The sequence below is a fragment of the Phymastichus coffea genome, unplaced genomic scaffold (genome assembly GCF_024137745.1).
Source record: "Phymastichus coffea isolate CEN01 unplaced genomic scaffold, Cenicafe_Pcof_1.1 PCOF00043, whole genome shotgun sequence".
In the NCBI taxonomy this organism is placed as follows: Eukaryota; Metazoa; Arthropoda; class Insecta; order Hymenoptera; family Eulophidae; genus Phymastichus; species Phymastichus coffea.
In genome coordinates, this window is record NW_026706854.1 from 140,081 (window position 1) to 167,471 (window position 27,391).

The 27,391-nt window shown below is 38.0% G+C and overlaps 1 protein-coding gene across 1 annotated transcript in view; it reads right to left on the reverse strand.

The window, feature by feature from the left end:
• LOC131664199 (calcium-binding protein 4) overlaps positions 1–24,666 on the reverse strand; it is a 41,973-nt gene extending 17,307 nt beyond the window's left edge. Inside the window, exons 1-5 of the mRNA XM_058935102.1 lie at positions 24,610–24,666; positions 24,414–24,566; positions 11,132–11,398; positions 10,564–10,795; positions 7,714–7,857 (exon numbers count right to left, since the gene is read on the reverse strand). Coding sequence (XP_058791085.1) covers positions 7,714–7,857; positions 10,564–10,795; positions 11,132–11,398; positions 24,414–24,566; positions 24,610–24,666 — 853 coding nt within the window. The remainder of the gene's footprint in view (positions 1–7,713; positions 7,858–10,563; positions 10,796–11,131; positions 11,399–24,413; positions 24,567–24,609) is intronic.
• Between the last annotated feature and the right edge of the window lie 2,725 nt (positions 24,667–27,391).

Consider the following 27,391-nt stretch of genomic DNA (forward strand, 5'->3'; position numbering starts at 1 on the left):
ATTGAAATTCCAGTTTTACCGTGATACCGTGTGCGAGTACTATTGCCTGCAATCATCGGTAACCAAGCAACGTTGTTTCCATCCGCACTAATGAGAAAATAAGATTAGAAAAAACGCACGTTTAAGCCGTGCCAACGGCGGTAAATAATTGTAGTCACGAGTCTCTCAGTCGGCTAATGTCTCTGATGGAGATGTAAAGCGATTGAGGGTTCTATTCATTCGCAAAGGTGTAATAAATGAAATTTTAATTGTCTGCAACTGGTTTCGACGTCGACCTCGTTTCCCTCTCGTTTTACATACAGCGAAAAACCGTATTGTTTGAACATCGCTCACGCAAACGTGACGCGACTGCAAGAGTAACTAGTGATTTGGCGATTGGAGAGAGGAACAATTCGCCGGGATTTATGGTCGACTTTAATTAAAAAATATTATTGGCCCCTGCTAGCTCGTGTTGTTTTAGCATTCTTTACAGGTTTCAGCTCCTCTCTTTATTATAACACTTAGAACGGATGATGCATGAGTTGCATTATCTTATTTAATTTCCTTTTGTTTTTCTACAATCAAAGATTTATCGTCGACTGCTAGTTCGACTGACCTGAGCCTGACTTACTACTATGTCGACAAAACTGTGGACGCGTCAACTGAATGTCAATAATGCTCGAAGGGAAGGAACACGTGCTTATCGCTCGAGTTCTCTCATTTCCCACTGGCTGCTGTTTGCCGCTGCTGGACCTCTTTCTCAAGTTTCGGGAGAAACTGACGGCTTTGAATTCACATATGCGTGACCGCGAATTTCACGACAGGCACGCCTGTCGGAAATGGGCTGCTTCGGACTTTGTCGATTCGCAATTGCTGTGAGTATATTGATGTGCTTGCGTCACTCATCAATATTTAAATCTTTTGAAATAACATGATTAACTATTTCGTATCTTCTTGCAAGGATTAATACATATAACCTGAATGATGATGCTGTTAAACAGATTTTGGCTTGAGTATATATTTTTGTGAAAGAAGCATTCCAAATATTTTACATTGTTCCGACTTTTCACAGCAGCAGAAGCTAAATTAATTGTATCGTGGATTATAAAATTTACCGTTACGCGGAATATTGCATTTTTTCCCTTTTTTAAAATAATTCCCAATTTATGTCAATTTAAGAATTGCTGAGGCTAGAGTACCAATGAAATAAAATATGACTCGTAAAAGTTTCATATTGCGATAAAAAATAAGCGATATAGTTGTAACGTCGAGAATTCTGAATTTATATTTGAAATGTCTACTCTGCAGATGCTCGCATGTCGGAGTGAAAATATCTGCAAAAAAAGTACGGAAATGCAATGAACGAAAGAAGACTTTTAAAATTAGAAAAACTTTTCTTAGAGTCGACTTACTTTTCTAGTTATTTAATTTACCCTAGTAATAAAGCAACTGCGAAAATAATGCAATATATTGGTTTGGACAGGTAGCTTCGAGAGGCAATGTGAACTTTTTGCGCGCCGATCAGTCGATGAGTTATTTGGTGCTAAAAGCTCCGTCATTTAAGTATCACACCGTTTGAATGTTGCAATGCCTAATAAAACCCGACTAAGAAGCTTCACTGAGTCATATTTTGTTTGATAATGTGTTTATTCGGTGTCTCAGTTGACGATTCAATTCAATCCAATATACTCACTTAACAATGGACTTGTATAATCTTCTCCTGGTATTATTTCGTTTGTTTCAACTTTCTGTAAATTACAGTTGATTTAATTGCTTTCGTTTCCAACGGTAAAAACTTATTTGCACAATTTCAATTATCAGTCAATAATCGTCAACTATTTCACTTAAATTGACCGTCACCAAGTCACCTTCAGTCGGAGAAGGCGATGATAAAGTATTCGCCCATTAAAAGTGCTGGAAGTAAACGCAATAAAAGTAGCATACAATAATTCTTGCAAGTGCATCGTTTGAATATCACAGCTCATGAAATTCATCTTGCCGTGTAGTATACAGCATTGCCAGTGTAATACTGTAACGACGTTTCTATGCATATGCAGAGAGCATATGAGACCACGGCCAATCGAGAAAGTTCTCGAGGCTGCAATCAAGATGAAATGACCTTAGTCGAACTTTGCAGTGCTCATTTTTTTACTCTGTGGTGCTCTGGTGAAGAACTTTTCTCGCATGCAAATCGTCGTAAATCAGCTAAACAAAATGCTTGGATAAGAGAAATAACAGTGTCTATCACGTGATTTTATCCCAAGAGTTTCGTGTCTCTCTCTCCTTCTTCTTTTTTTTATACACTTGAGATTTTACGCTCGCTGATAAAGTTTAATGAGATGCGACAAAGTAGCCGCGGTTATTGTTGACAGTGACAATATTATCGTTCTCTTGTGGCTGGTTTTCATGAATTTTAACTCTGAAAAAATGACATCCCTTAATTAATTCGCAAAATGAAAATAGCTACTGCTGTTTATTCGGCTCTCTAGAAAGTGGCGCTAGCTCGACGCATTTTGCAATTAAGAAATTGCAAAGTGCGTTGGGGGTCGAATGGATGAAAAAAATGAAAGAAAGCAGCAACTACGAGGCGAACTAGTATTATATTACACTCGAGCTTTCTTTTTTATCATCGTCTCACGTGCATCGCTACGCGTCTAGGCATGATCTTTTTCGAAGAGCGCGCGAGCATGCAAAAACACGCGTGGTTTTATGCTATCGGTTACGCGCCGTACACGGTGCTTTCTATATGGCACAGCGTCCGTAAGTGTCGTGCTACATTTTCGTTGTTGCTTCGCCTCGAAACGATTTTTTTTTTTTTTTTCAAAGTATCACGCCGCAAAGTTTCGTTGTAAAAGCTAATAATAAAGTTATCGGAATAGAACGATAATTGTGTCTGCGGCAGGAAAAAAATATAAATTATTCAAAAATTGAAGTTAGTAGACGGTATACGTCAGAGATGCTGAAACATTCGCCGTGTGCCAATAACGAGGCATTAATATTCAAATGTTGATTAATTAATCGAGTTAGTTACCCTCAGTTTATAAAGAACTGATATATAGCGAAAGCTACGTTCCACCGTTATACTTTTCGTACGGTTTCGGGCGAAGTTTACTTTAATATGGATGTGTACAGTTTGAGAAGCCTTACTTTTCACGAGTCATAGTTCCGAACTGAAGCAAGCTGCGAAACATTATTATTATTATTATTATTATTATTACTATTAAATAAAAACCTGTCCGGAGTGCAGGACCATTCTTTTTTATCCTGCGAAGCCGAGTCCCAGCCTTTCCCGTAATCTCCGAGCTGTGCTACCAGTGGAACGATTTCGCTTCAAGCGATATTAATCGAGCGGCGCTATAGTACTCACATAATAATGTGCTGGTGCAACGGTTTATACATCCCTGAAAATATGCTTTAACACGCGCGCCACGTAACGCCATGTGGAATTGAATTCGCGCTCTGCTTGTTTTGTCGATCGGCCCTGCCGCTTTCAAGAAGTTTCATGCTACATCCTCTTGATATTATAGACTACTTCTTTGACTTTTATGGCTGATTAAATTGCGATTTTTCTTACTTTTCCATGGCATTTTTTTAGTTCTCTTTTAGCAAGATATCTGTCCATATTCGTGTGCTTTGTTATCCAAGTTCAGTTAAGTGCCTGGGAATTATGCCCAAACAAGAGTCTGGCATCGTTCGGGCAACTGGCAAGTGGTAAAAGTATAAAGTTTCCTCTTAGATTTTCATGCCTTCTAAATGATTCATTGTCGTACTTCAAATTCACGAGTGCGGCCAGTTTTTCATTCTCCTCATGAAGTTTCTCGGATGTTTGGATTGTTCTATAAATTTTTACGTAAGTTCCACGTATCACGCAACCGTGACTCATTCTTTGAATTTCTTTTCCTCGAGCTATATTTTTTTTATTTCAAAATAAAAGTTTCAACATTGTTTATTGTTTTATATCAGAGGAAGATAAAATGTTGTATGCATGAATGTATGCTGTCGCTCATTATTCAAACTTGTACATGTATGTATGCATGAAGATTGCGCAGTGAGGGACATAAAAAATAAATTATTTTACGGGAATGACTTTTATTTCTCTCTTTTTCTTGAGCGGTTTTAAGACAGTGGCTGCTATACATTTTCTTCCATCAGTAAACACATAAAGAAATGTATTGGATTTTCATATACAAACCGATATGACTAAGATATTGCGACTCTTTGAAACACAAGAGAAAAGCTATCTCCTACTCATTGACTCGGGAGTCGTCAATATTTGAAGTACTTTTAAATATTTTTCAGTTTAGGCGCCCGTAAGCAGCTTTTTACGTGCAGAGCATGCTCAGCGTAGAAAGTTGTTCAGTACAGCGGAGGGGCATCCTGGGCTGCATTGACTCAATACAGCCCAGGACCCTGGCTCCCTCTACGTGACAGCACTTAATACGTCGGAGGACTAGTACGAAAAACTTCCATGTAGAGGGCTCTGCATGGAAGTTTTTCCGTGCTGCGGAAAAGTATAGTCTCCGCCTTTAAAAAGTGAGAGGGGATTGTCTAACGTGTCCGAACTTGAAAATCGAGAAAAGTAAAAAGTGCCGGTATTAGTAAAAACTGCAATGTAACTTTTAATAATTAATATATTGATTCTTTTAATTAGTTACAAATATTTTAATTTTATTAAATTTTTATTAATTATTAATTATTAAAACTAAGGAAAAATTATCTAATTATTTTTTTATTTATATATGTAAAAAATATAAAAGTTATAAATAAATATATAAAATATAATTGAAATGTTTACAATATTTATTTATATTACAACCGGCTAACGGTAAAAATCAGTTTACGGGCGCCAAAATTGAAAAATTGTTAACGCACTTCGGGCTATTTCACGTCGTATTACGTCGAGGGACTTTTTGGGAAGGAGAGGGGGGCAGTGGAGCGTCCGAGGCCGCTGCGCGCCTCTCCTTCCCAAAAAGTCCCTCGACGTAATACGACGTGATACAGCCCAAAGTACGTAAATAACTATTAAAGCAGAGCTTTTACTAGCATTTATGCACGAGAAAAGCATGTCATATTTCTCTCTTGTTGCGAGTGTCTCATGTATTTCTCTAAGCTCAACATTTAATGTTGCGTATTTTCAAGCGAACCAGTCTTCCCGTGGTCCACCCCTATGATGCTGTACGTAAACAAATGATAACAGCCCCTCACTCCGGATTAAAGCTCGAAATTCCGTTTACATCCAAGTTTCATAGGTACGCTCTCTTCCTTCACAGTATTCGTACGCGCGATTTCGCAAAGAAAAACCAGTAAACCTGTATGGAAATACCTTTGCGAGAGCAAGACTGTTGGAAATTCTGTTGCAAAAAGCTCTTATTTAATTTTCATTTGACTTAGCCTCAAGAGAAAGAGAGACTCGATGGTGTGTGTTGCGCGTATGGTGTCGACGGTCACTATCTCTTCCGAAAGCATCTTGCACCACTTTTCTTAATCGACGTGTGTAGCGCGACAATCGGAGGTACTCGGCGCGAATGGAAGCGTCGACGGATAGGAAGAAAAAGGGGTTGCTCTCCGAGAAAAAGATTGCACTCTACTCTCTCGCGCAAATGGTTGTGGCGCGAATGGATAGACTGATCTGACGCTTGCGCAACGATACCGAGAGCTGACGTTTATTTACTCAACCGATTTCAATGCTACTCGGCCCTTTTTCATCATACCGATGGAAAATTAATTTCAAACGTATCATATGAGCGGAACGACGCGACCGTTCGGTCGGTACTTTTGCTCTCTTTTTTTCGGTTGCGTAGTACGAGCGTTGGGGCGCGAAGCGTTTTAACGAGTTCTCGCGTAGTTTGACGATCAAAGCGAGTAAAATATTTTACCTGCCAGTCGAGTTTCCAACGTTTCATCGCAGAAAAACCAGCTCCAATAACGGGCTTCTCTATCTTCGAAGAGAGAGAGAGAGAGAGAGAGAGAGAGAGAGAGAGAGAGAGAGAGAGAGAGAGAGAGGGAGATGCATATTTTATCTTCGCGCGAAATTGCCCGCAATTAATCGACTCGCTTTCTAAGAGTTTTCGAGAGAGAGAGAGAGAGAGAGAGAGAGAGCCAGAGAGGTGCTTGTTATTTTTTGCCGATGTCGTTGCGAGGTTTCGAAATTAATGCACCACCGGTGGAATTCAATGTGAACGCGCGCGGGTGCCAAGCGTATTGTTTGATTAACGAGGTGCGAGTGCTTGCCTTTCGATAAGACGCCCTCGCGGTGCCCCCGCCGAGGCAAGTATTTTTCCAGAGCTCGCTTACTCTTGCGATCTATCTGTCTGCCGTAAATTACAGCCACTTCGACATGTCACCTCGTCATTGGTTGGGCTATTCCATGGCACAAGCGTTGGTGAATTATGCATGATGTGCGCGTATATTCTCGGAACGAAAATGCCTGCCTACCGTGTAAAGCGTTTTACGAGCGGCTCGTTTCAACTCATTTTTAGTTTTTTGCCTCTCAACTCCCACGCGCGCTTATCAATTTTCCATTCTAGAGAAAGAGCCGGCCATTGTTGTGGGAATTTTGAGAATTTTACGATTTTTCAGAGGTCAAAATTTATATTCATGCCGGCTGACCAGATTCCGACCTCACTACTGATTTCGTTTTTCTATTCAGCACGTGGACTGATGGATTTTCAAGTCGTTAAGAAAGTCACTTTTCCTACATTCAAGTTTACGAAAGCTCTTTTTGTGCGAAATCAAATCATAAATACTTGTGAAATGTTACAGCAACAACTACTTCAACATAAGCAGAAGAAGGGCAAGATTTTATTGTTTCAGAAACTGTTAATTCTTTTAAGTGAAGCATGATGGGACACTCCAGCTACGTTTATACTCGATTTCAAGGAAAAGCTTTTTTCAAGAAGTAAGTGAAAGTTTTTTTTAAGAAATGAAGGATTCGTATAAGAAGAAATACAAATGTACTATATTTTGAAGATACTGTTCTATCCTAAAAATTTGCAGGCTATTTTATTCAAACAAAGGAAGTTGAGCTTTTCTTTCTTGATGGATCTATTCTTATGAAATTAGAAAAAAAATTGATGAAAAATTTGTCAAAAGAGTTATCGCAAAAAAAGTAGCGGTCTATTCGATACCTGTTATTTAAAGTCTTTCTTAGCTCTTTTTATATCTTTAACAAGTTTGATATGCAGATCATTGGCTTCAACTTCATTTTGTACCAGCTATCAATTTTATTGGCTGCTGTGTCGTGAATAAGTCGTAAAAAAAAAGGTGAGGTAACACGAGCTGTTGCTACAATGAAGGAATCTATGTAACCTTACAAAGTGCTAATTAATAATGCTCAATATAATTATCTTTGATATTTATTCTACGATAAATTTTGTATTCCATTCAAGAAATAAGTGAAACGCGTGAATTCAATAGTGATTTCTTATTTGACATAACTACAATTTGAAAAAGAATTTTATATTTCAAAAAACATAATTTTCACAAAACCACGTTAAAACAGAAATTGGAAGAAATAAAAAATAATCACTTCTGAATCCAACTTCTAAATAATGTACTTAATTATCCAAATACAGCTCAAGCCGATGTAATCGATCAATTTAATTTAATATTCCAGCGTTGCACGAAATTGTTGAGAAAAATAAACATCGCGGAGCATATATTTTTAGAATAATAACCTGGCAGTGGAGTTTGAATCCTTGGAGAAATCTGTTAATAAAGCATGCAGGCACTCACCATCTATATCAATTTCCTCTAGCATAGTCCGTAATTCCTCAGCCCTGGCGAACTGTCCGAGTGAACGCATTACCCTGCCCAGTTCGTCTTTAGTAATTGAGCCATCGCCATCCTTGTCGAATAGTCGGAACGCCTCCCGGAACTCTGCAAGAATACAAATACAATACTCGTAAAATGATACTCGTAAATGAAGGGATAACAAGCGACTATTAATTGCTTCGTATATACCATACGCACGAGGATGTATAAAAGTAATAATTTCTCTCACTTTCTTAAAGAGAAAGCTTTGCTATGGTCTTTGCTGAATAATTTTTTACGTTTTTTTAATTTCAATATCCAAATTTACTGCCTTTAGTCAGAAGAATAATTTTGAATTAAAAAAAAATTTAAATTAACGGAAAGATTTTATTGTTTTTTGGTCAATATACATATAGCCGTGTTCATCTGGCATTTCCATATTTTTCAAGTTCAAAGTCGCTCTTGCAAAACTAATGTATTTTATTCCTGCAACTATAGGAATCATCATACAGTAATTAATCTTTTTTTTAATAAGCGAAAAAGACGGTTTTTGTGTATTTTTAATAATTTTGTTTTATATATATATGTATTTATCATCTATGATTATTCTTGTAGTATGAGTATCGGTTCTCATTTTCGTTACTGTGAATTATAATAACTTATGTTGAACGAACTTTAACAGAAATAACGTTTATCATGAACAAAAATGTGGTTTACCCAATGATTTTTGTTGAAAACAAAATGACATCATAATATCCGAAGAAGCACTCCACTGATTCTTTGACAGCGTTTTTTACATTCATTCTTGCTAAATTTTTGGTGTTGCAAATTTTGCTTGATTTGTCAATAATAGTTTCCACAAAAAGTCTATTTACGCTAAGTAAACAAAACTGAATTGATATTGGCCATTTATTTTTCAAATATCAATATCGTATGCATTTTTATCCCTATCACATTCATATCGCACTCGTCGGCGTTAATCAGTGCTGGGAGTAAACCAAAATTTCCCACGGATTTATTCGCGTTTAAACATAGCGGCAGTGACACCAGCAGTACTATCGATTGCGACGCATGTTGGATGTATATTTATCATGAGAACATTCAATCATGTCAACAGATTACGGGAATTTAAATGGCAAATGCATGCGTCATTGCTATAATTTCTACCGACGGTTGGCATTCATTCTTAAATAAATAAATAAATAAGTAAATAAATAAATAAATAAATAAATAAACAAACAAATAAATAAATAAATAAATAAATAAATAAATAAATAAATAAATAAATAAATAAATAAATAAATAAATAAATAAATACAAAGGCATAAGTGACTTTAATGGTTCGGAATGTACGTGAGTAAACTTGTGGCACGTAGGAATGTGAAAACTAATATAGCCGATGTGAACAGCGAGCGAGAGCACTCTGGAGTGTAGTATGTACACCCAACTGAGTGTAGTGTTTGATGGTCTCGTTTCGAGTATTATTACGCTCAAAGTGAAATAAATTTTCGTTTTCCTCGTGAAAGATCAGATGCATACTCCATTTTACCGTATAACGCTACTCAAAGTCAATCTCTGTCCCTCTCTCTCTCTCTCTCTCTCTCTCTCTCTCTCTCTCTCTCTCTCTCTCTTTCTCTACGTGCATTCCGCTCTGATCGTCGTACATTAATTCACGAAAAGCTCGTCGTTTATGCATACATTCGGCAACCTCGATCTTAGTGTCGAACTCCGACGCGTCGTGCTCCTGCACACATTGATCACCTCGCGGGTTAAAATTGAAGCGCAGACTTCGTTTGGCTATGAGAAAATTAATGAAGCTGGCGGTGCTTCTGCTTCTTACGTAGGTTTAAGACTCCGGTTAACTATCAAGTAGCTGTGTTGAGCGAGATAATAACCGTACCCGATTGATGATCGAACCTATCAGTTATGCGAGATCTTCGCTTGAGCACTGACGAGGTAGTCCTTTCGGGATTGAGATCGTATATACCGGATTATCGGCTTCGGTTTAACTGCAATTGCTCTTCTCGTGGCTTACACCGACTGGTTGCTTGGAGCGATAAATGTTCAATTCGCGAATGAGAGTTCATCAACGGGGAGATCGCTCATAAAATCGAGAGATTCGCCTGAACGCAAGAAGAAAAAAAATCTGATATTTATCCGTGTTTTTATTAGAAATACTTGTCGAAAAACTATTACTTCGTTTAATTAGTGCCGCGACAGACGACGGTACGACGCGCAGTGTAAAGTAAAATTATCAACCAATGCAAAGTCCGCGGGGTATTTTAATTGATCGGCTTGGCAGGTGCATTTAAAAGATCACGCGGAAAAAATTAGATTGAATTTCCGCGCTGTTGTACACCACTCCAGCGTCTCTTTTAAAACTCGAGCAGCCGACACACTCCTCGCGCTTAACTCGTTATCGCGAGAAAAGCAGTGGCGCGTGAGTGCCAATAAATCGATTATTCGATTGCTATACATAGAAATTGAAGCAGGCGACTAACGAACGATAAAACTTTGGGGAAGAGGAGGGCGGGCTGCAAGATCAGCGGTGATCGGCATATCCTCAAGTGTTATCCGAACGACCGTTGCGGATAAACAGCTGCTGCCAGCCTCGATTGAATTGAACGACCATTTCCTCTCTCGAGTGTGTCTACTCGTGTTTCCTGTGCAAGTATGTATCATTCGAGCATCATCAATGAAACTAACTCTATTCTATGGATATCTAGAGATAATTATTTCTTTGGAGCTTTTCATAAATTTACGGCAGATCTACGTGAACTATTTAGCTCATTTCAGAGTGTCAATTTCGAGTGAAAAAAGAAAAGCGATTACCTTTCAGCTGGGCTTTCGTGATATTTGGTTTTTTGAGAGCGATACTGGCCATAAGCTGATCCGGCGAGGAGGAACGACTGTGGGGGGACTTGTGTGAGGTGGTGGGCGTCGGTACAGGTAAGGAAGACGTCGAGGCTCTGACGACCATTTGCGACGATGCGACCAACATCGGACATTCCGTTTCTCGCGTCGTTGTCCTTGGCAAACTATGCCTGTGTCTTCGCTCGTCAAACTGTCGGAATGTAATGATTTATTCGAATTATTCAAGAAAATGGTTTTGCTGAACAGAAAACATTCAATTAGACACGATCTTGAAGCTTGGCGGTGGCTATCCCGGCTACTTTATTATTAGCTGAGTTAGCCGAACGCAAAGTTTCCTGAAAGCAGCTGACTAGCGCAACTTCTAAACAGTAACTGACGGCTTTCGAGCTGTCTCTCTTAAGCGTCGGCAATAGTGCTCAACCACTAGGACATACGAGGATAGTTTCGCGATTAGCCGGAAAATTTGCAGGGGCCGCAGTCAGCCCATCGAAGTTCCGCGTATACACAAGAAAGTTGAACCACCAACCGTGGGCGAGTACGGAGGCTCGACGACGGTCTTGACGCGGCTCTGTTTAGGCTGCTTCTTGATGGCACCCGTGCCGACGCTGATGACCTCTCTCTCGGTGGGGTTCGGCAGTATCCTACTCGAGCCATCGAATACTGACTTGATGGTGTCGACAAGGTCTGACGGCGAGGCGATCGATGACGAGCGCGTGGTCGTCGATGCTCCACCCGTACAAACGACACCACCTGCCTCCACATCCTCATTTGATACTGTGCTGCTCTGACGAGTCTGAAAACCGATTATTCAGGTTAGATTTGTTTGTTAGAAATCTAGATTAGTATATCAATTACCGTTTTGAAATACGAATAATTATTTTTATGCGATTCTGATTCTTATCATGATTTGCGAATTTAGTAATTAGAAGAAATAAAAATACCTTCTGTGCAACGGTAAACAAAGTGTCCTTTAAATTTTACAAATATAAATCATATTCATGCTGACTGCAGAGTCGCATAGGAAAAATTTGATTTCGTTCGCCTGTACAGCTCCTATAAAAGAGGTGCGAAAAAGTTTGGAAACATTTTCATGATACAATCAGAAAGTCCTTTCTTGAGAGTGCGAACGAATATGAAACTTCATTCGTTGCTTTATTTTTGAATTGGTTATAAAGTAGCTCATTTAATTGACTAAGAATTGAGATTCAGGTTACAAAATTAAAAAGCAGTTGTTAAAATCAATCCACCCCTCGAATATACATTTCAATAGTTTGTTTTATCACAGGCTCAAAGGCAGTGAATATGAAAGTTGCCCTATGACGCTTGCGTTCAAGATATTCGCAGAAGAGATAAACGAAGTAAACTTCATCCCTTTAAGTGGGCTCAAAGTTGAACGAAACTGGAAAGAAGTTTGCTACGGTATCGACAGTGTATAACCTATCCAGTAATAAGATACTCTTTAAAGTTCAGTTAAGAACTATAAAGCATCGTAGCCTTGACATCCCGAGCCAAGTTTCTCGTCGGATAGCAGACAATCGTATCTTTTCTCACTTGTTTTATGCCACTGGAATAAAAGAGCGAAACAAAAGTGGAGCTACAAATGGAATATTGATTGAACTGTGCAAAAGTTGCAACAATTCAAGGTAAGTCGGATTAATGGTTCTTAACATAATCGTAAGAAAATCATTAAAGATGGTTATTGAAATTGAACATTTAATAAGCTTTCTGTTACTTTTGTTACTCTTTGCGTTGAAGTCATACCTAAAAACATAATTAACCGAACAATATGATTACTAGTAATCGAGTTTTTGTGATTCACGAAGAACGTTGTAAGTGTTAATTTGAACAACTAAAACTTTATGACCATGTCAGATGAAATTATTGAGATCACCGTATCGACAGAGAAAAAATTTTCTGCTGTTCGTTCATACAGAGTAAACTTCTTAATTAACAACGTTGTATGCCCGCGAAAATGTCAGTGACTCCTTTCGGTCGTTTGACCATTGGCAAAGTTAGTTACCGCTGGCGTCATAGGTGCTAGTATGAAAGCTCGTGAAAGTGGCCTTTAAAGATGGTACGCGAGCACGCAGGATTAAATCTTGTTTGCCGCATGCTAAGTAACGCGTAGCTGCACAGTTAAAACTCGAAGCTCTTGTTACACCATACTTTTGCTTCTCACAGGCGCACTTTGGCCGTTCACGTTTAAATTAGATTTTTACACTTGACGCGCGAATACCCTGCCTTGTACTATGATCCTCGACGGTCAGATTTTTTCGACCGTGTATAAGCTCTTTTTACTGTGACATGCCGACACATTTAATAATGTACTCCATAGTCAAATTATTAATATATTAATTCACAACCTTTTTCTTCGTTTATTTATCAGAATTCCTTTTTTTAAGATTAAAAAAAAAATTTTACTTGCTAAAAGTTCCATATGCCTGTGAATTCTGAATATATTATGAAGTGCATTGTGTTTCCACCACAAAATAAAAATGTTTTCTTTATTTTAAGATGTAAATGAAAAAAGTTTTATGTTACGACGGAATTTCTTAATTTTATTTCAAGAATACTTCACGCTGTCTTTCATAAGTCATTTCTGTATGTGCACAATATAAAACGAGAAGCAAGAGTATTTTTGTATTCTTTCAGAATAGCGTCCCAAGCAATCTTAGAAAAACTTTACGAGGTAAGTAAGAAAATATCATGCAAATCAGAAAAAAGTAAGCCAACAACGCGTCAATGAAGCAGCTTCAAACGAGCTGACTGCCTACAAAACAACGAGCAAGCCTCTATCCAATTCCCTTGTTTAGCGCGAGTGAATCCTTGTGTCCGAATGAATTTTCTCCGAGTACGATTGAAACAGCTAATCAGAGAAAGGCAGCGTCTCAGCTGCGCACGCGAAAACGAGCTGATTGGCCGAAAAGTCGCGCGTCCGATGAAATTTTCAAAAGTTCCCCGCCAACTTTTATCATTAGCCGAGCTCCGGTTACAAACAGAATTGCTCCTTCAGAAAGAAGGAGGGAAAAAAAGTTTGAAGAAATCTAAGTGCAAAGTAGAATTTTGTTTTTGGTGACTTTAATGGTATTGTGACACAAGCAAACGAAATCATGAAGCTTAGGGTTATGTCTGCTGCTGGGTCAAAAATAACCTTTACATTGTACTTTTGAACAATTGAAACGCTTTAAAATTTTACTTCATGTTACAATACTTCTGAAATATTGTAGTCTTATAAATATAGATCAATTAACATTAGACTCTTTAACAGCTAATTATTATAATTTTCAGCATCCACATTATGGATTCTTGCTCAAATGCAAATTCTCCGTTTTCAATGAGCTTCTTGACCAATGCGATCTCGCTTGTGCTGATCTTCCGTGTCTAACGAAATAATAAAAAGAAACAAAGCTTTGCTGGAGGATTTTTCAAGCGGTATCGGCCACGATGGCCTTTCTAATTTCGTAAAAAGCCCATTATCGAGATTATACCGCTCGCCCCGCGCCGCATGCTCGAAATGCCAAGGTTCGTATGGCCGCCTCTTATCTGCAGCCGCAATGTTAATTAACGAAGCCCCATCCGACGTGCTAACCGATGAAAATCTCGGCTAGACTTTTCTTTCTTTCCTCGTCTTTTTTTTTCTCTTGTTTCTGCGGCGAAGCTTCGAGTCTTTACGACTGGGAATCATGACTTTTCAACAGATCGATAGTTGAACTGAAAGACTGATTGACAAGTATTTTCCGACTCGTTATTGTCAACATTCACTTATTTTATCAATATTCGGAATGTTTATTATGGAATTCCCTCGATACTAAATTCATTTATCTGTTATATATGAATTTTTTTCATACATTTCTTGATACTCATAGATGGTACATTGGTTAATTTTAATTTTCTTTAAAATTTTCGGCAAAAATTACCATTTGCACCAATCTTAAAATTTTTTATTTAATTTAGTCGACGAAATACCTACCTAAAACCTCAAGAGTAAGTGCTAAAGCTTAAAAAAAAAACTAAGTAAGATTACTAGTACGACAAAAGCATTCTTAGAGAGATTCCAACGCAAGCACCTCTTTGCGGTGGTACTCATCGGAATAAAAAAGAAATACAGGACATTATTAATTACTCAGCGAGTAATTGAAATAACACAACGGTTCGAAAGCTCAAAATCTCCAAAAGTCAAGGAGAGAAAGCGAGAAAGTGGCTTCTAAAGGCGAAACGCGAGCATAGTGACAGCAACGTGCAGCCACAGGTGGCCGATCGCCTTACAAGACGCAGACGCGCGGGAATTCACCTCGGTCAAGATAGAATGCTTGCTTTTCAAAGGTGTTTCTTGAAAAATTATTGACGATCCAATCGTTTTGCTTTTCGTTTTTATTCGAGATCGTTAAAGCTTGAAACTGATTGATTCATCAGTCTAGACGATTAGTCGAAAATAATTAAGAGGATTCTTTAGACCACTGAAGCATTAAAAAAACAGAGTTTTTTACTCGATATATATTTCGAACAATGATTATTCCATTATTTTATTCTATAGTATGTTACATTACGATTAAATGACAAGTACCGTATCGTTGAAACTGCGTTATTTTGAAATTGCCAACAATTATATCATGGAAATGTGTTATTTGATCATCGAAATAAAGAGCACTATCTCCATAGTGGCTTTTATAATATAAAGAATTAAACAGAGTGCTTTTACGGTGACATCGAATGGCTCGAATTAGAGGTTCATAAAGTTGAAAAACTGCATACATTGTAATCGAATAAATAATTAAATAAATGATTTGTAAAGCCGATGGCACAACGATCGCGGACAATTAATATCGAATAGAGCAAGCAGTGATGCAATGCGAACAGATCGAACAGAAAGATGAATTATTCATGCGAGCGCGTGCGCGTTACGCGCGACAATACCAGCCGACGTTACGAATCTGATGAATTTCATTTCCAGCCATGCTGGGCTGTTTTATACGCGGCTTACCAAAAAATCGCGCGCTCTATCAAATTCACCGGTCGAACATCCCATTCCACGGCCTCGGGCACGACGCTCGTTCGCATCCATTTCATTTGTTTTTCAAGACTGAACAATCCGATCGACGCGCTACATTTAATTAGCTGACCGGCGCGGCTGATGATGACTGGCGTCGATTGCCGCCGAGCAATTCGCGCCCGGAGCGCTCAATTTAATTAGCTTACCAAAGCACGTTTCACGTTGCATTTGTTTCTATTCCCACTCCGTTTCCCCTGCCCTCTCGTCCCGCGTGCAGTTGCAACATTGCATGCGAAACATCAAATAGAAGTGGATTGAACGTTCCCCCGTTGTCACCGTCCTAGATGCTTATTTTTCTAGGGCTTTTGTTGATTGGAAAAAGCGAATTTGAATTTCATTAAAACTTTGTTTGATCCGAATGCGCTTTTTTGTACTCGAATCTAACTTTCTTTACTCTTCGCACGCTATGCGTGGAAAGGAAAATTACATTTTACGCTGTGATTCAAAAAACAAAGAAAAGCAGAGACAGATGTTAAAAAAAAAATCAAGTTCGCAAACATAATGAACGCAACCTTTCGCGGAAGTGGCAAGTTTAACGGGACGCCAGATATCGTCAAGTCTAGCTATAAGCTCGTAAGAGGGAAACGCGCCCCCCTCCTTCATCTATGGTTCTAAATCCAACGATATACTCTTGCTTGCGCGCTTGCACTAGTAGTTTGGCTAATTTGATGGCGTCGAGTGCGCGCACATTTAGCCGCGATATTGCTGTCGCGCTGTGATAATAAACGATCCGAAGTAGTACTAAAGAAATAATTAATTTCTCCTGGGAAGCTTTGCGAAGGATGTACGCACTGATCATTCCACTTCTTTTTAATGAAAATTCCAATTTCAGAACGAAGAATGAAGTTGCAGTTAAGTCGATAGCCAAGCGAGAGAATAGAGGGAGCCTGCATTTCACGCCAACGGTTCTACAAGTTCACGCTTTTTCGAATGGTCTAATGATAAGCTGCGTCGTATTCCTTTTTTACGATTTTGCATCGAATTGGAGGTGTTCGATCCGATTCCACGCACTGGAAATCTGCGCGCTCTCCTTTCACTGGCTAGAGTGCTATCGATTCTCCTTTTTTCTACAACTGAAAGCCGACAGCAACGACGAAAGCTTTTTATATAGAAAGATATTTTAATGGCATGTTATCAGTTCGGAATTTCTCAATATTTCCCAGTGACGGTAACTTCTTTAACGTGTTGTATAATCTAATAGTTTTAAATGATTTTACAATGATGTTTCTTTTTCTTTTTATTGTTATTCATAGGTTTGATGAAATTTCATTGTTATCGATCGCAGCTATTTTTTTTTTCAATTCTATATATGACAAATCCCAATTATACGAATATTTATTTTGGAAAGTCTCCAGTGTATCGCGACTTAGTATTCCATAAATAATTCAAATTTCCTTATTATACAGTCCAGAAATTGACTCAGCCAAGTAGATTTAACTAAGTTTGGTTAGCCATATTTTAGTCAGGTAAATATAATCTATACATAGTTCGATGCATAAAGTATAGAAGTTCGAGCGATAAATTTACTAACCGCGAATAAATTTTACAATAAGTAACTTCAGAAATTGAAAATTAGTCGTAAAATAAATGTCATCTTAGCCAAGAAAAACAATAAGAAATCAGCACTTTATATGAGTACTCGTATAAAAGTTGGAAAAAGTGAAAACTAACTTTTAAAAATGTTTTTTCTTTCAATTTACGATTCAATTACGAAAGCTCAATGAATTTTCAATAGAGCACTCGAGTAAAACAAATAAGTACGGGTCCACAATATGATAAGTACTTTCCGATAATTTGGCTAATGAACTAATCTCCGCTCATATGTACACGAGAAGCGGCTCAAGTGAAAAAAACTTCCGCCCCGACATGTTTGCAATGATACAGAATAAATCGTAAATAAAAAATAGAGATATTTTGCTAATCATTTATTAAAAATTCATCATGTGAAGTTATCAAGGAAGCCACTGTAACGAACAACGCTAGGCGGCGAGAATATTTGAGTTGAAGCGAGACTCCCCGAGACAATCACTCTCGACAAACACCATCCGACCGCGCACTACAACTCGTGGTGGTAAACTTTGATACGTTTGCTACATCGTCTTCACTACACAGCTGCGCATGGGAATATGTACTATGCTAATACAATGCTAATAATGCACAACTGGGATACTTTTCCCGTTTGATATTTACATACGTACACAGATACGCACACGTTGGCATTCTGTTTTGTCATCTGCGATCAATATAAATTTAATAAAATTCGCGCACTAATCGATATAAATTATTTGGTTTACCAATTTGGCCAATTATAAGTTCACCATTGACTCAACGGTTATGGAATTTATAAACACAAATCGAGGCAGCGAGGAAAGATGCAAAAAGAATAGAAAAAAAAATAAACGGGAGAGTTTCTTGATCGAGCAGCGCAATTAGTGCCAGACTCGTTTCTGGGATAACTATAATGGAATCACCGCTGTACTCGCGTGCGCGCCAGGGGATAATGCGCTGGCTTTACTTTCCAGACTTTTTAATTGCCAGTGATCGATCTGGCAATCTCTCGACGTGATCGCGCGCGAAAACGTGAAAAGAGAGCTTGCTGCGGAAAAGGATTTTCAGATGGTTGCACTCTTCGACACGAGTACGGCGCTCAAGTGACGGACTTCTCTCTCTCTTACTCTCTTCACTTTTAGAGTTACGTGTCAAGCATTAGCAAACAATTAACTCTCGCTTCGTGTGATAATTGCAATTAATTTACTTACAATTAATTACGCTTATTTCGTGACGCTTAAGATACACTTATCGGCCAAAAAAGATGCTGTTTTAAATGGATTGCAACTTGTTGAATTTAATTTCGTACACTTGGAATGAATGAGTCACGCTTATCTAAAAAATCGGAAAAAAACACAAGCCTGCTCTGTCCTGGTTCATTCCTCTTTTAGTTTCCTTTCAGTCTTGAAATTCAACACTGATTAAACTGAAGTTATGCAGTGTTCAAATGAGAATCGGCGAAATGCTTGCGCTCGTAGAGCTTTGACACTTGGAAACTACAGAAAATGTTGGATTCTCATTTGAAACTGTTTAATGTTAATTTAATGGGCGTTGGGGTTTGTAAATAGCTCTGGGAGAGAAATTTAATTTGTCCATCAAAAGGAAATAAATTTCTCTTGTTGTTATTTTATAAAGTTGATTCTTATCGGGTAAAAACACGTAAACTGATATATTTCGCTGAAGAAATTTTACATTGCAATGAAGATAGTTTTCATCCGTAGTCGTTAAAAACTTTTTCATTATTAAGTTATTTAAAAAGATATAAAAAATAAAACATCGCTATTAAACAACATTAACAAGACGTAAAACGAATGGTAATTAGACGTCATAATAAAATAACGTTGGAGCACGTGAAAAGAAGAGTTCAAACTAAATGAGAGCTCGTTTAAAGATTTAGATAGGTCACATCGTAGGAACTGATCTAACGGTAAGATATGCTGGCTAAGCTACCCACGTGACTTGCTAAAGTTTGCAATCTTTTACGCAAAAGTTAATGACCTGTTTTTATCTCCGACACCGTGGCTGCTTTAATTAGAAGGTTTTTTCTCCTGAATAGATAGTTCAATGAATGCCTGATATGCTTTTGCAAAGTCAAACTTTGCCCCGATTATCAATCAATATTAAAATGCCTTTAAATTCAATTTGGTTAGCGTACAGAAAAAGAAGAAACTCTTTCGATATCAGAATTTTTCCAATACTTGGTGCATGGACAATGAGATGGAAAGACAGAGTGAGAAAGAGAACATATTACATTCATCTAGCTCGTTAGCTATGGTCTTGGCGAATTATTCACGAAGCAATTATTTCTCTCTTGCGACGAAAGTTTCAATAACTTATCGAAGGCAGAATATAAGAAGCAGGACGTCGGTTAACAAGCGCAAGTTCGTTAATTAACAACAAAGAAAATTAAAAAAGTGCGCAAGCTGTAAAGTTTGTTATTGCGACGACGCCCAACACTTTGTAAGGTAACGGAGAATCGAAGTGACTTTGCTATTCGATTTTATCTATACTATTATACCTCTCCTCGAGAGAGCGAGGGAGAGGGTAGGCATCCTATCCAATTGTAATTCTCTCTTTGCCGCGTGTCAGCCAACTTTGAAGACACCGAGCTACGACCATTAAATCGTCCCGATCTAATTGTCAGTGCCAGCCGAGGCGCGTAAGACTTGCGAGGGAATGAGAACAAGACTTTGCCGACGCCATTCTACTCTTGACTCAACTTTGCATTGCTCTTGCTTACTCGATTAAGTATCGCTGCACATGATAACATTTTATTCTCTAATCCACGTGTAAATTTCATTTACAAGACAATGCAGAATTTTCTTTTTCTCACTTACACTTAATTTCGAATTTTTTGTCTAGCATTCAGAGTAGATTGTTTCTCTGCAGTTACTATAGGCAGATACCGTTTTCATTTCCTTTCTTTCATCGTAAAGTAAAAAACGATACATTTGTGATCGATGTTTTATGTGTAGAAGTTTCACTATTTGTAAAGAAAGGATATTTGACTTGCGAAGTGGATGAATAATCATTGACCTGTAGTAAGTAAAGATTTGATGAAATGGACATTGTTTACTGAAACGTGGATGAATCATGAAAAATAGAATTCACAGTGGTCTTACGAACAATGCCTGTTTTTATATAAAGGGAGATCACCACTGTCTATATGAATAAGAGTTTTGTTTTTGAGAAAAAACAATCTACATTTGTCGATTTCAATATCACTGAGCAAACTTATTGACACATCAGTAGCGTCTTTGAGAAGAAATATCGTTTGCATTTCAAGATTTGTGACATTATCTATATCAATCAAACCAGCATATAACCTCGTATACATTATATTTACATTATATATATAATTATTATATACATTATATATATAACTATATCCTGTTAGATTCACCGAGGTGAAAATCAAAACAAACTTTCTGTATAAGATATATTCACAGAAATGTTGAAACACGTTTGCATTGCTGTTCAGCGAAATAGTCCAACAGAAGACCCTCTTCTCTTATAGAAGCCTATAAAAAGAAAGACCTCTATGATTCAAGTACTCGTCTCTCGCGGGATTTTTATAAGAATGTACTGCAAACTACCTATATAATGTTATTTCTTAAATAAAAAAAAATAAAGTACTAGAAATAAAATTATCATGCGAAATTAAACGCGAATAGACTAGCACTGAAACATTTATCGATGTTTACAAATCCGATCAAGACATATTGTAGAAAACGAAGCAGATGCCAACCACTCCAAAAAGATCGATCGGCGTTTTGTCTCTCATAGGTCGGGCCATTGTACACGCGTGCACGCTCCTAATAATCTACTTTAGCGAAAAGGTGACATCGATTTTCATGCCACTCGCGAGACACACACAGCTATACGTAATACTTGTGCAATCCATTAATAAAAAGGCGAAGGCGACGCGTACGTAGGCGATGTATCTGTACCAAGTATCTTGTAAATGATAAAGTCATTTTTCCACTACCGATGTGCAAATCTTCATCTGAAGCTTTTTTCATGTGTAAGCTAAGAGAAGTCAGTCTACAAGTTTCTTGCGCAATTCGTTGAAAATAAATGGAGCATAAGCTAAGTACACGCGTTCGAATTCGTAGAATGCAAGAAGATGAGTGCGATGAAAACGTTATATATTCGAAGGAGAAATTCAGGCAAGTGAGGAAAAAAGCCATCCAGCGCGAGAGACGTAAGCTTTAATATTCTTCCGCGGTAATGCGTTCACATATTCAGTAATAAATCTGACACGTATATATCTGCCCCCAATGATTTTAAAAAAGTTAATTTTTTCTCACCCTAATATATATCGGTAATTTATGAAGCGTGCCGTCGGAAAAAATACGAAGATAAAAGAGAGCTTTGCAATCGTAAAGGAAAAAGAGATAAAACCTGAAGCGGATAGCCTTCCGCGCGCGTGTACGGCAAAAGATCGATCAGAGGGGCGATTCGACTCGCGTGGGCACGCAGACAGAACTGATTGCTCTCTTTTTCTCTCTTTCGCTCGGCCGAAAACATGCCGATGCGATTTGCAACTGCACGCTGCCACCCGTGACAAAGGTTTTTTTCCTTTTTTCCTTCTTTTTTTTCATTTTTTTTTTAAACGCCGAGATTATTACAATTACCTCTTTGAGGATAATTAAATAGTCGTACGCAAGCGATGTATACGTACGCTTGTACTCCATTTTTTAGTCGTTACTTTTACATTGAACGATCACCAACCGACTTGCAAATGCAAAGTGACTCGATCACTGGGATTCACTAAACGTATCTCTCTCGAAACGTTCACTTATCAATTTGATCCTCTCTTGTTCCTTGATCCCGGTAGAGCTTATCGACATAAAGGAGAGACGATCCTCCAACATTCAATGTCCAGCTCAATTACTGGTGTAAATGAGCGTTCCTATCCCTTGGATGCCTTTTGTTAGCGTTCTCATCTACGAATGCAATTTTGTTATGTAACGGAATTAAATTCGCGCGATTTCGTGATTTGTATGCCAAATTTTATGTAATCTCCGATACTGTTTTCCATTCGATTACGCGGAATTAATTTATTTACTTGCTTGAACTCTGGAATATTAATATTATATAAATTTCAGCTTTTACTGAAAATAAAAAAAGAAGCCTTCATTATAAAATATAATGACTATATGTGACATCTAAAACTTAATCAGACGTAGGAATTCAGTATGTAAAATGTAGTACTTTGAAAGATTGAATAGATTACTCTAAAAGTTAAAGTTTCTTTTACGATGTCATGCGCAAATAAATCCACATGTGGGCATCACCAACAAGAGTGTTGCGAGCAACGAACAAAAAAGGGCCATGAGACAATCGTTTTTATGTTACGAAGCCCTTGACTCCAATCTTTTTCTGAGTTGCGGATGGATGTAGTTGCATTTCATATGTCACGTGATTGAAATTCTCGTCGAGAAGTCAGAGGCAAAGACATGGCTGTCTGACCGACGAAGGTGGGATATAGCAAGTAGGAGGTGAAATGAAATGAAACGAGAAGATACGAAAGCTGCGTGACGTGAGGTAAAAAGGTTATGCGGTGACTTTGCATACCGAGATTGGAGCTACTCTCCAAAGGAGAATCGAATGCTGCATTGTCAAAGGGGAAATCTTTCAGCTTCGGCCGCTACTACTTTCGTTCATTCAGGTAATAAAATCGATTTGCATCAGTGTCAAGGCTTTCGTTGATTTAGATTGTTCCCTTCACGGTCTCTTGAATGTCACTTGCAAAAGATAATATTCGCTTTCGATTTTCAAGCTACAGATCTTTGAATTTGATACGCACGCAAAAATAACTTGAGAATCCAATTTTCCAAGTTTTTGAAAACAATAGCTAGCTTCACAGCAGCATAAGATGATATGATATTTTTCTTGGAGGAAGTTTCCATAGTTATCTAAATAGAGAGTTGAACTTACGTTTGAAGTCAATCCAAGTTAGATACATCCATTTCTCTCTCGAGGCTTTGAATAATTTGTTTTTTTTTTTTTGACTTCACTTTGTAGTTTATTTCATAATCTTAGTACAAGATTTTACTTTGAATTATTCAAATATAAATTGTGTTAAATAAAAATTTTAATCCCCTCGCAGCTTTCGCAAGATTATCCAATTTGTTATGACGAAAAAAAATTCGCATGTAAATATCCGATGCGTAGGTATAAATTTAGCTTCCTCTCCACGCTTCGAGAAATTTCGATTCTCATAAAATATCCATAATTTTAAGGAAGAAAGAGGCAAAAAAAATATTTTTTTTTGTAGGTATGTTTCGAGAAACTATCATGCTATTGGAGATTCGCAAAAAAGCGCAAGCGCCTCCATTCTTAGACACAGAACAATGCGCGCCTGGAGAGACAGAGCGAGAGAGAAAGATACGGACGGAACAATGCGGGTCGAGGCAAGAAAGCTCAAACAATGCATTTTTTTTCAAAATAAAAATAAAAGGAGAATTGATTAATCCGTGCTTGCGCGTGAAAAATTGGAGAGCATTGATGCGCACAAGGAGGCACGCGGTAAACGATAGAGTCGATTTTCGGCTTGAATAGCAGGCTATTTACTTAGGCGCATGTGAGCACGGCATCGCTGTCTTAACTTGCTTCTCAAACCTTTTCCCCTTCCCTTTTTTTCAAGATCTCACTCTACCGGTTGGCCTCATTTTTTTCTTCTTCCTCTGGCTTCTCTCCCTCTTTTTCTTTGGGCTAGTTTCGAATCTTGAACTTTTTTCAAATCTTTTTGGTAAATGAACGTGTCGGATTTTTCTACTAGGATGCAATTCAGTGAATTCAAAAATAATAAAAAAACATTTTTTTTTTTTAGATGCAAATAAGACATTTTGAAAAACATGTTTGATGCTAAGTTTTAATATATCAAAGTACTGTTTCAAATCATTTTTGTAATGGAACATATTGATAAATTTACCGATTGATCTATAAATTTCTGCGGATAATTTGACGCGCACTTTGATTTTAACAAGATCAACGATTTTATGAGATCAAACAGAATTCACCGACGGGAATCCCGTTTGTACGTACGTATATTCCAGTATATTTTCCACATCAATGCCGATTAGTGCACACCTTTCGTAGCAAATGAGATAAAATGCTTCCAGGATATGCCTGCTTTTATGTGACATTCTCTCTCTCTCTCTCTCTCTCTCTCTCTCTCTCTCTCTCTTTCAGCGCCGTGTACCTCGTGTATAAAGACAGCACCGACGTGTAAAGCAGTAATATCATCAGCAGGAAAATCCCGAAAATCTCGTAAGGTCCGTACTCGTTGTGACAGGACTGTCTGAAATTTTGATACTCGACTCGGCCGCCGTCGACGACGACGACTCTCGTTTGACTACCTAATGAACTCGTTGTCGCATATTAACGCGCCCATTTACATGCTCGTTTGCTGTGGTCGGTAGTAGACTATTTTTGCGCTTTTGAATTGTGTTCATGACCGCAGATAAAAGAGTGCTTGTTAAAGTCAAGGAGAATCGCCGGCAGCATTATTTCTTTCGGTGGCAATAGTTTGTTGAAAAGATTTTCATAATGGTACTAACTTCATAATTTCATATAAAAGTGACGAATCACATTTACAATTTTAACAAATGTCAGAACTGACGGTGGTACTGCAATGAAATGATTATGTCATTGCAAGTAATCGAATTCAACTCATCTCTTATTTTCGAGCTTATAAGAAATGAAACTGTACCACACGAGGGCGTCTTTAACATTGTACGTGAGCGTACGCTTGTCAGAATCAGTAGCGCGACTCGATGTAAAGTCATACATTCAATTTAATCCTTTCGCGCGGCAACATCACTTCCGTAAAGTACTTTAAATCATTGGAATCTCAAGTTTTTACAGCATCCTAAGGGAAGAGACATCAAAATACAGCACTTTAACTTTACTGGCTTTTCTGTTCGGCCATGACTTCTGATTTGCATTGCGGAGAATCTTTGAGAACAGCAGCGGGACTATATAGGTGAATCGCACGCGGGCAACAAGTAACGAATCAAACTAGCGAAATGTCTCCCCTCCCTCCCCCCAGAAGATGGAAGTTCATGCGACGACGGATGTTTGCGCGATCGATCTTAAACGTCCCTCCCGAGCCACTCGGAGCATAACTTGCAGACAATCGGTCGCCCTACTCCCCCCACTTCTGCTTCGTTCTGTGTACTGCCGCTTGAGGATTTTATGCAGATATCGATGTTTTCGTTCAGCTGTTTCAGACAACAATGTCTATTTGTTCGCTTCTTCGTGAAACGGATGTTTGCCGAGTAGAGGCTGTTTTGGATTCCTGTGCGACCAAAATGGGTTTTTAATACTGTGTAAATCTGCGGTAACATCCAATTGCTTATTTGTTGGTTCGAGCGGAATCGACATTTTTGTTTACTGTTATGTTTGTTGAAATCTCATGAAATGATAGCGAGCATAAATTATTTTTTCGAGTTTCCCCCTCATCCTCAAAATCTGGGTAAAGCCCGATTAAAAGTGTCCCGCGAAACATCAAAGTAGGCGACTAGTAGAAAGCATTATCGTCATAATTTATGAAATACGCAGTTACTCATTCTATAACAAGCCTAATAAACTAACGCACGCGCGTGTGTGGTACGTTTCAGCGAGCGTCTGACAGCAGGACGAGAAGTTGTCGTCGTAGTCGTGCCTCGAGCGCTACAAGTTTTCTTGGGCGCTGCGTGTTTCCTTAATGAGACACGCGAAGAAAATTATATCGTCGTACGCTCACTATGTTAGCCACACGCGACCGCAAACTTGCACGCAACTTTTAACCAAACTTCACGCTAAAAGGAGTAATGGCTATAAATGAATTCTTTGGAAGCCGACTATGAGTGATTTTGTAACTTTTTTTGAAAAGTGAGTGTGAGTGTGACTTGGACACGTGCATATAAATCTCATGAATGAAGCGAAGAGTTATTACAGGAAGAAAGGGCTGAAAAGCCGACTCTAATGGGATCTCTGCCAATAATGACAGCTGATTTATGGAGCGGAGAGATTCAGTTGTGTGGATAATGGCTACAAAAACTCGCAAAACTAGCTTTTCTTCTTCAGTTCTCTTCTAATATGAGAACAACGAAACAATCAACCGAGGAGCTCAAAAACCGAGATGATAGACAAAAGTATATTGCTCGATTACGATTTGTTGATGACGATACTTATGACGAACTTATGTTCATTGATTTGAAAACTTTTTGTTTCGTTTTCTTGCTCTGCTAACAGTGATTCACTGGTGGCGCGACATCGAACGACTTTAAACGACTGCTAAAAGTTTTGACACGGCAAACAACAGGTTGTTGATGGTTTCGTTTATATTTTGTATGAAACGAAATTTGTAAATGATTGATGATCAGAATATATGATAAGCAGATATCGTTCGCCAAGAAAAAATAAATATTTCCCAAGAATTACATTGGGAAAAAAGATATACCCTTTAATGATAAAATCGGTGAATGGTACAATTTTTCTATTAATCATAAAGCGAAAATGTAAGATTGGATTATAATATTAGCAAAGGAAGCTTATACATTACTCCAAAAACTTTTTTTTTATCTATTTATACATTGTTCATTATCAGAGTTCAAGCATTAAATTTTACCAAAGGATTAGTAGATTTATTCTGATAAAAAAATTGATAAATGGACAGCTGTTAGATCTCACTTTGAATTTTTATCATCGCTATGTAAAAATAAAAAACCTCCTTTGAAAATGAAAATCTGAAGTTCTGTGCCCTCTGTGTACATGCAAAAAACAGAAAAACGAAGTTCCTATCAACGATATTATCATCAACGTACATAATCTCGCACTTACGGAAGTTGAACACCGCGAATTGTCCTTAAATTGAGATGACTCATCGATATGACTAGTTGAGATTCAAAAGCATCAACCGCGTTAATTATTGGCAAGAAGGAGATGCGTATGGTAATGTATTCTATACACTTTTTAACCTCTGAGATAACTCATTTACGTTTAAGTGGCGCAATCTAAATAGGATTTCGCTCTCTCGTGCTGTTGTTGTTTCTTCTTTAAATCGTCGAGGAACGTAAGAAGTAGGATTACTCGCCCTGCTGAGAGATAAAGATAGAGAGAACTTGCTTTTAGCTGTTTTTTCGATACGCTTGGCAGTTCTCGTACTGATTTGGGTCAGGTAGCTCCTAGCCTCGA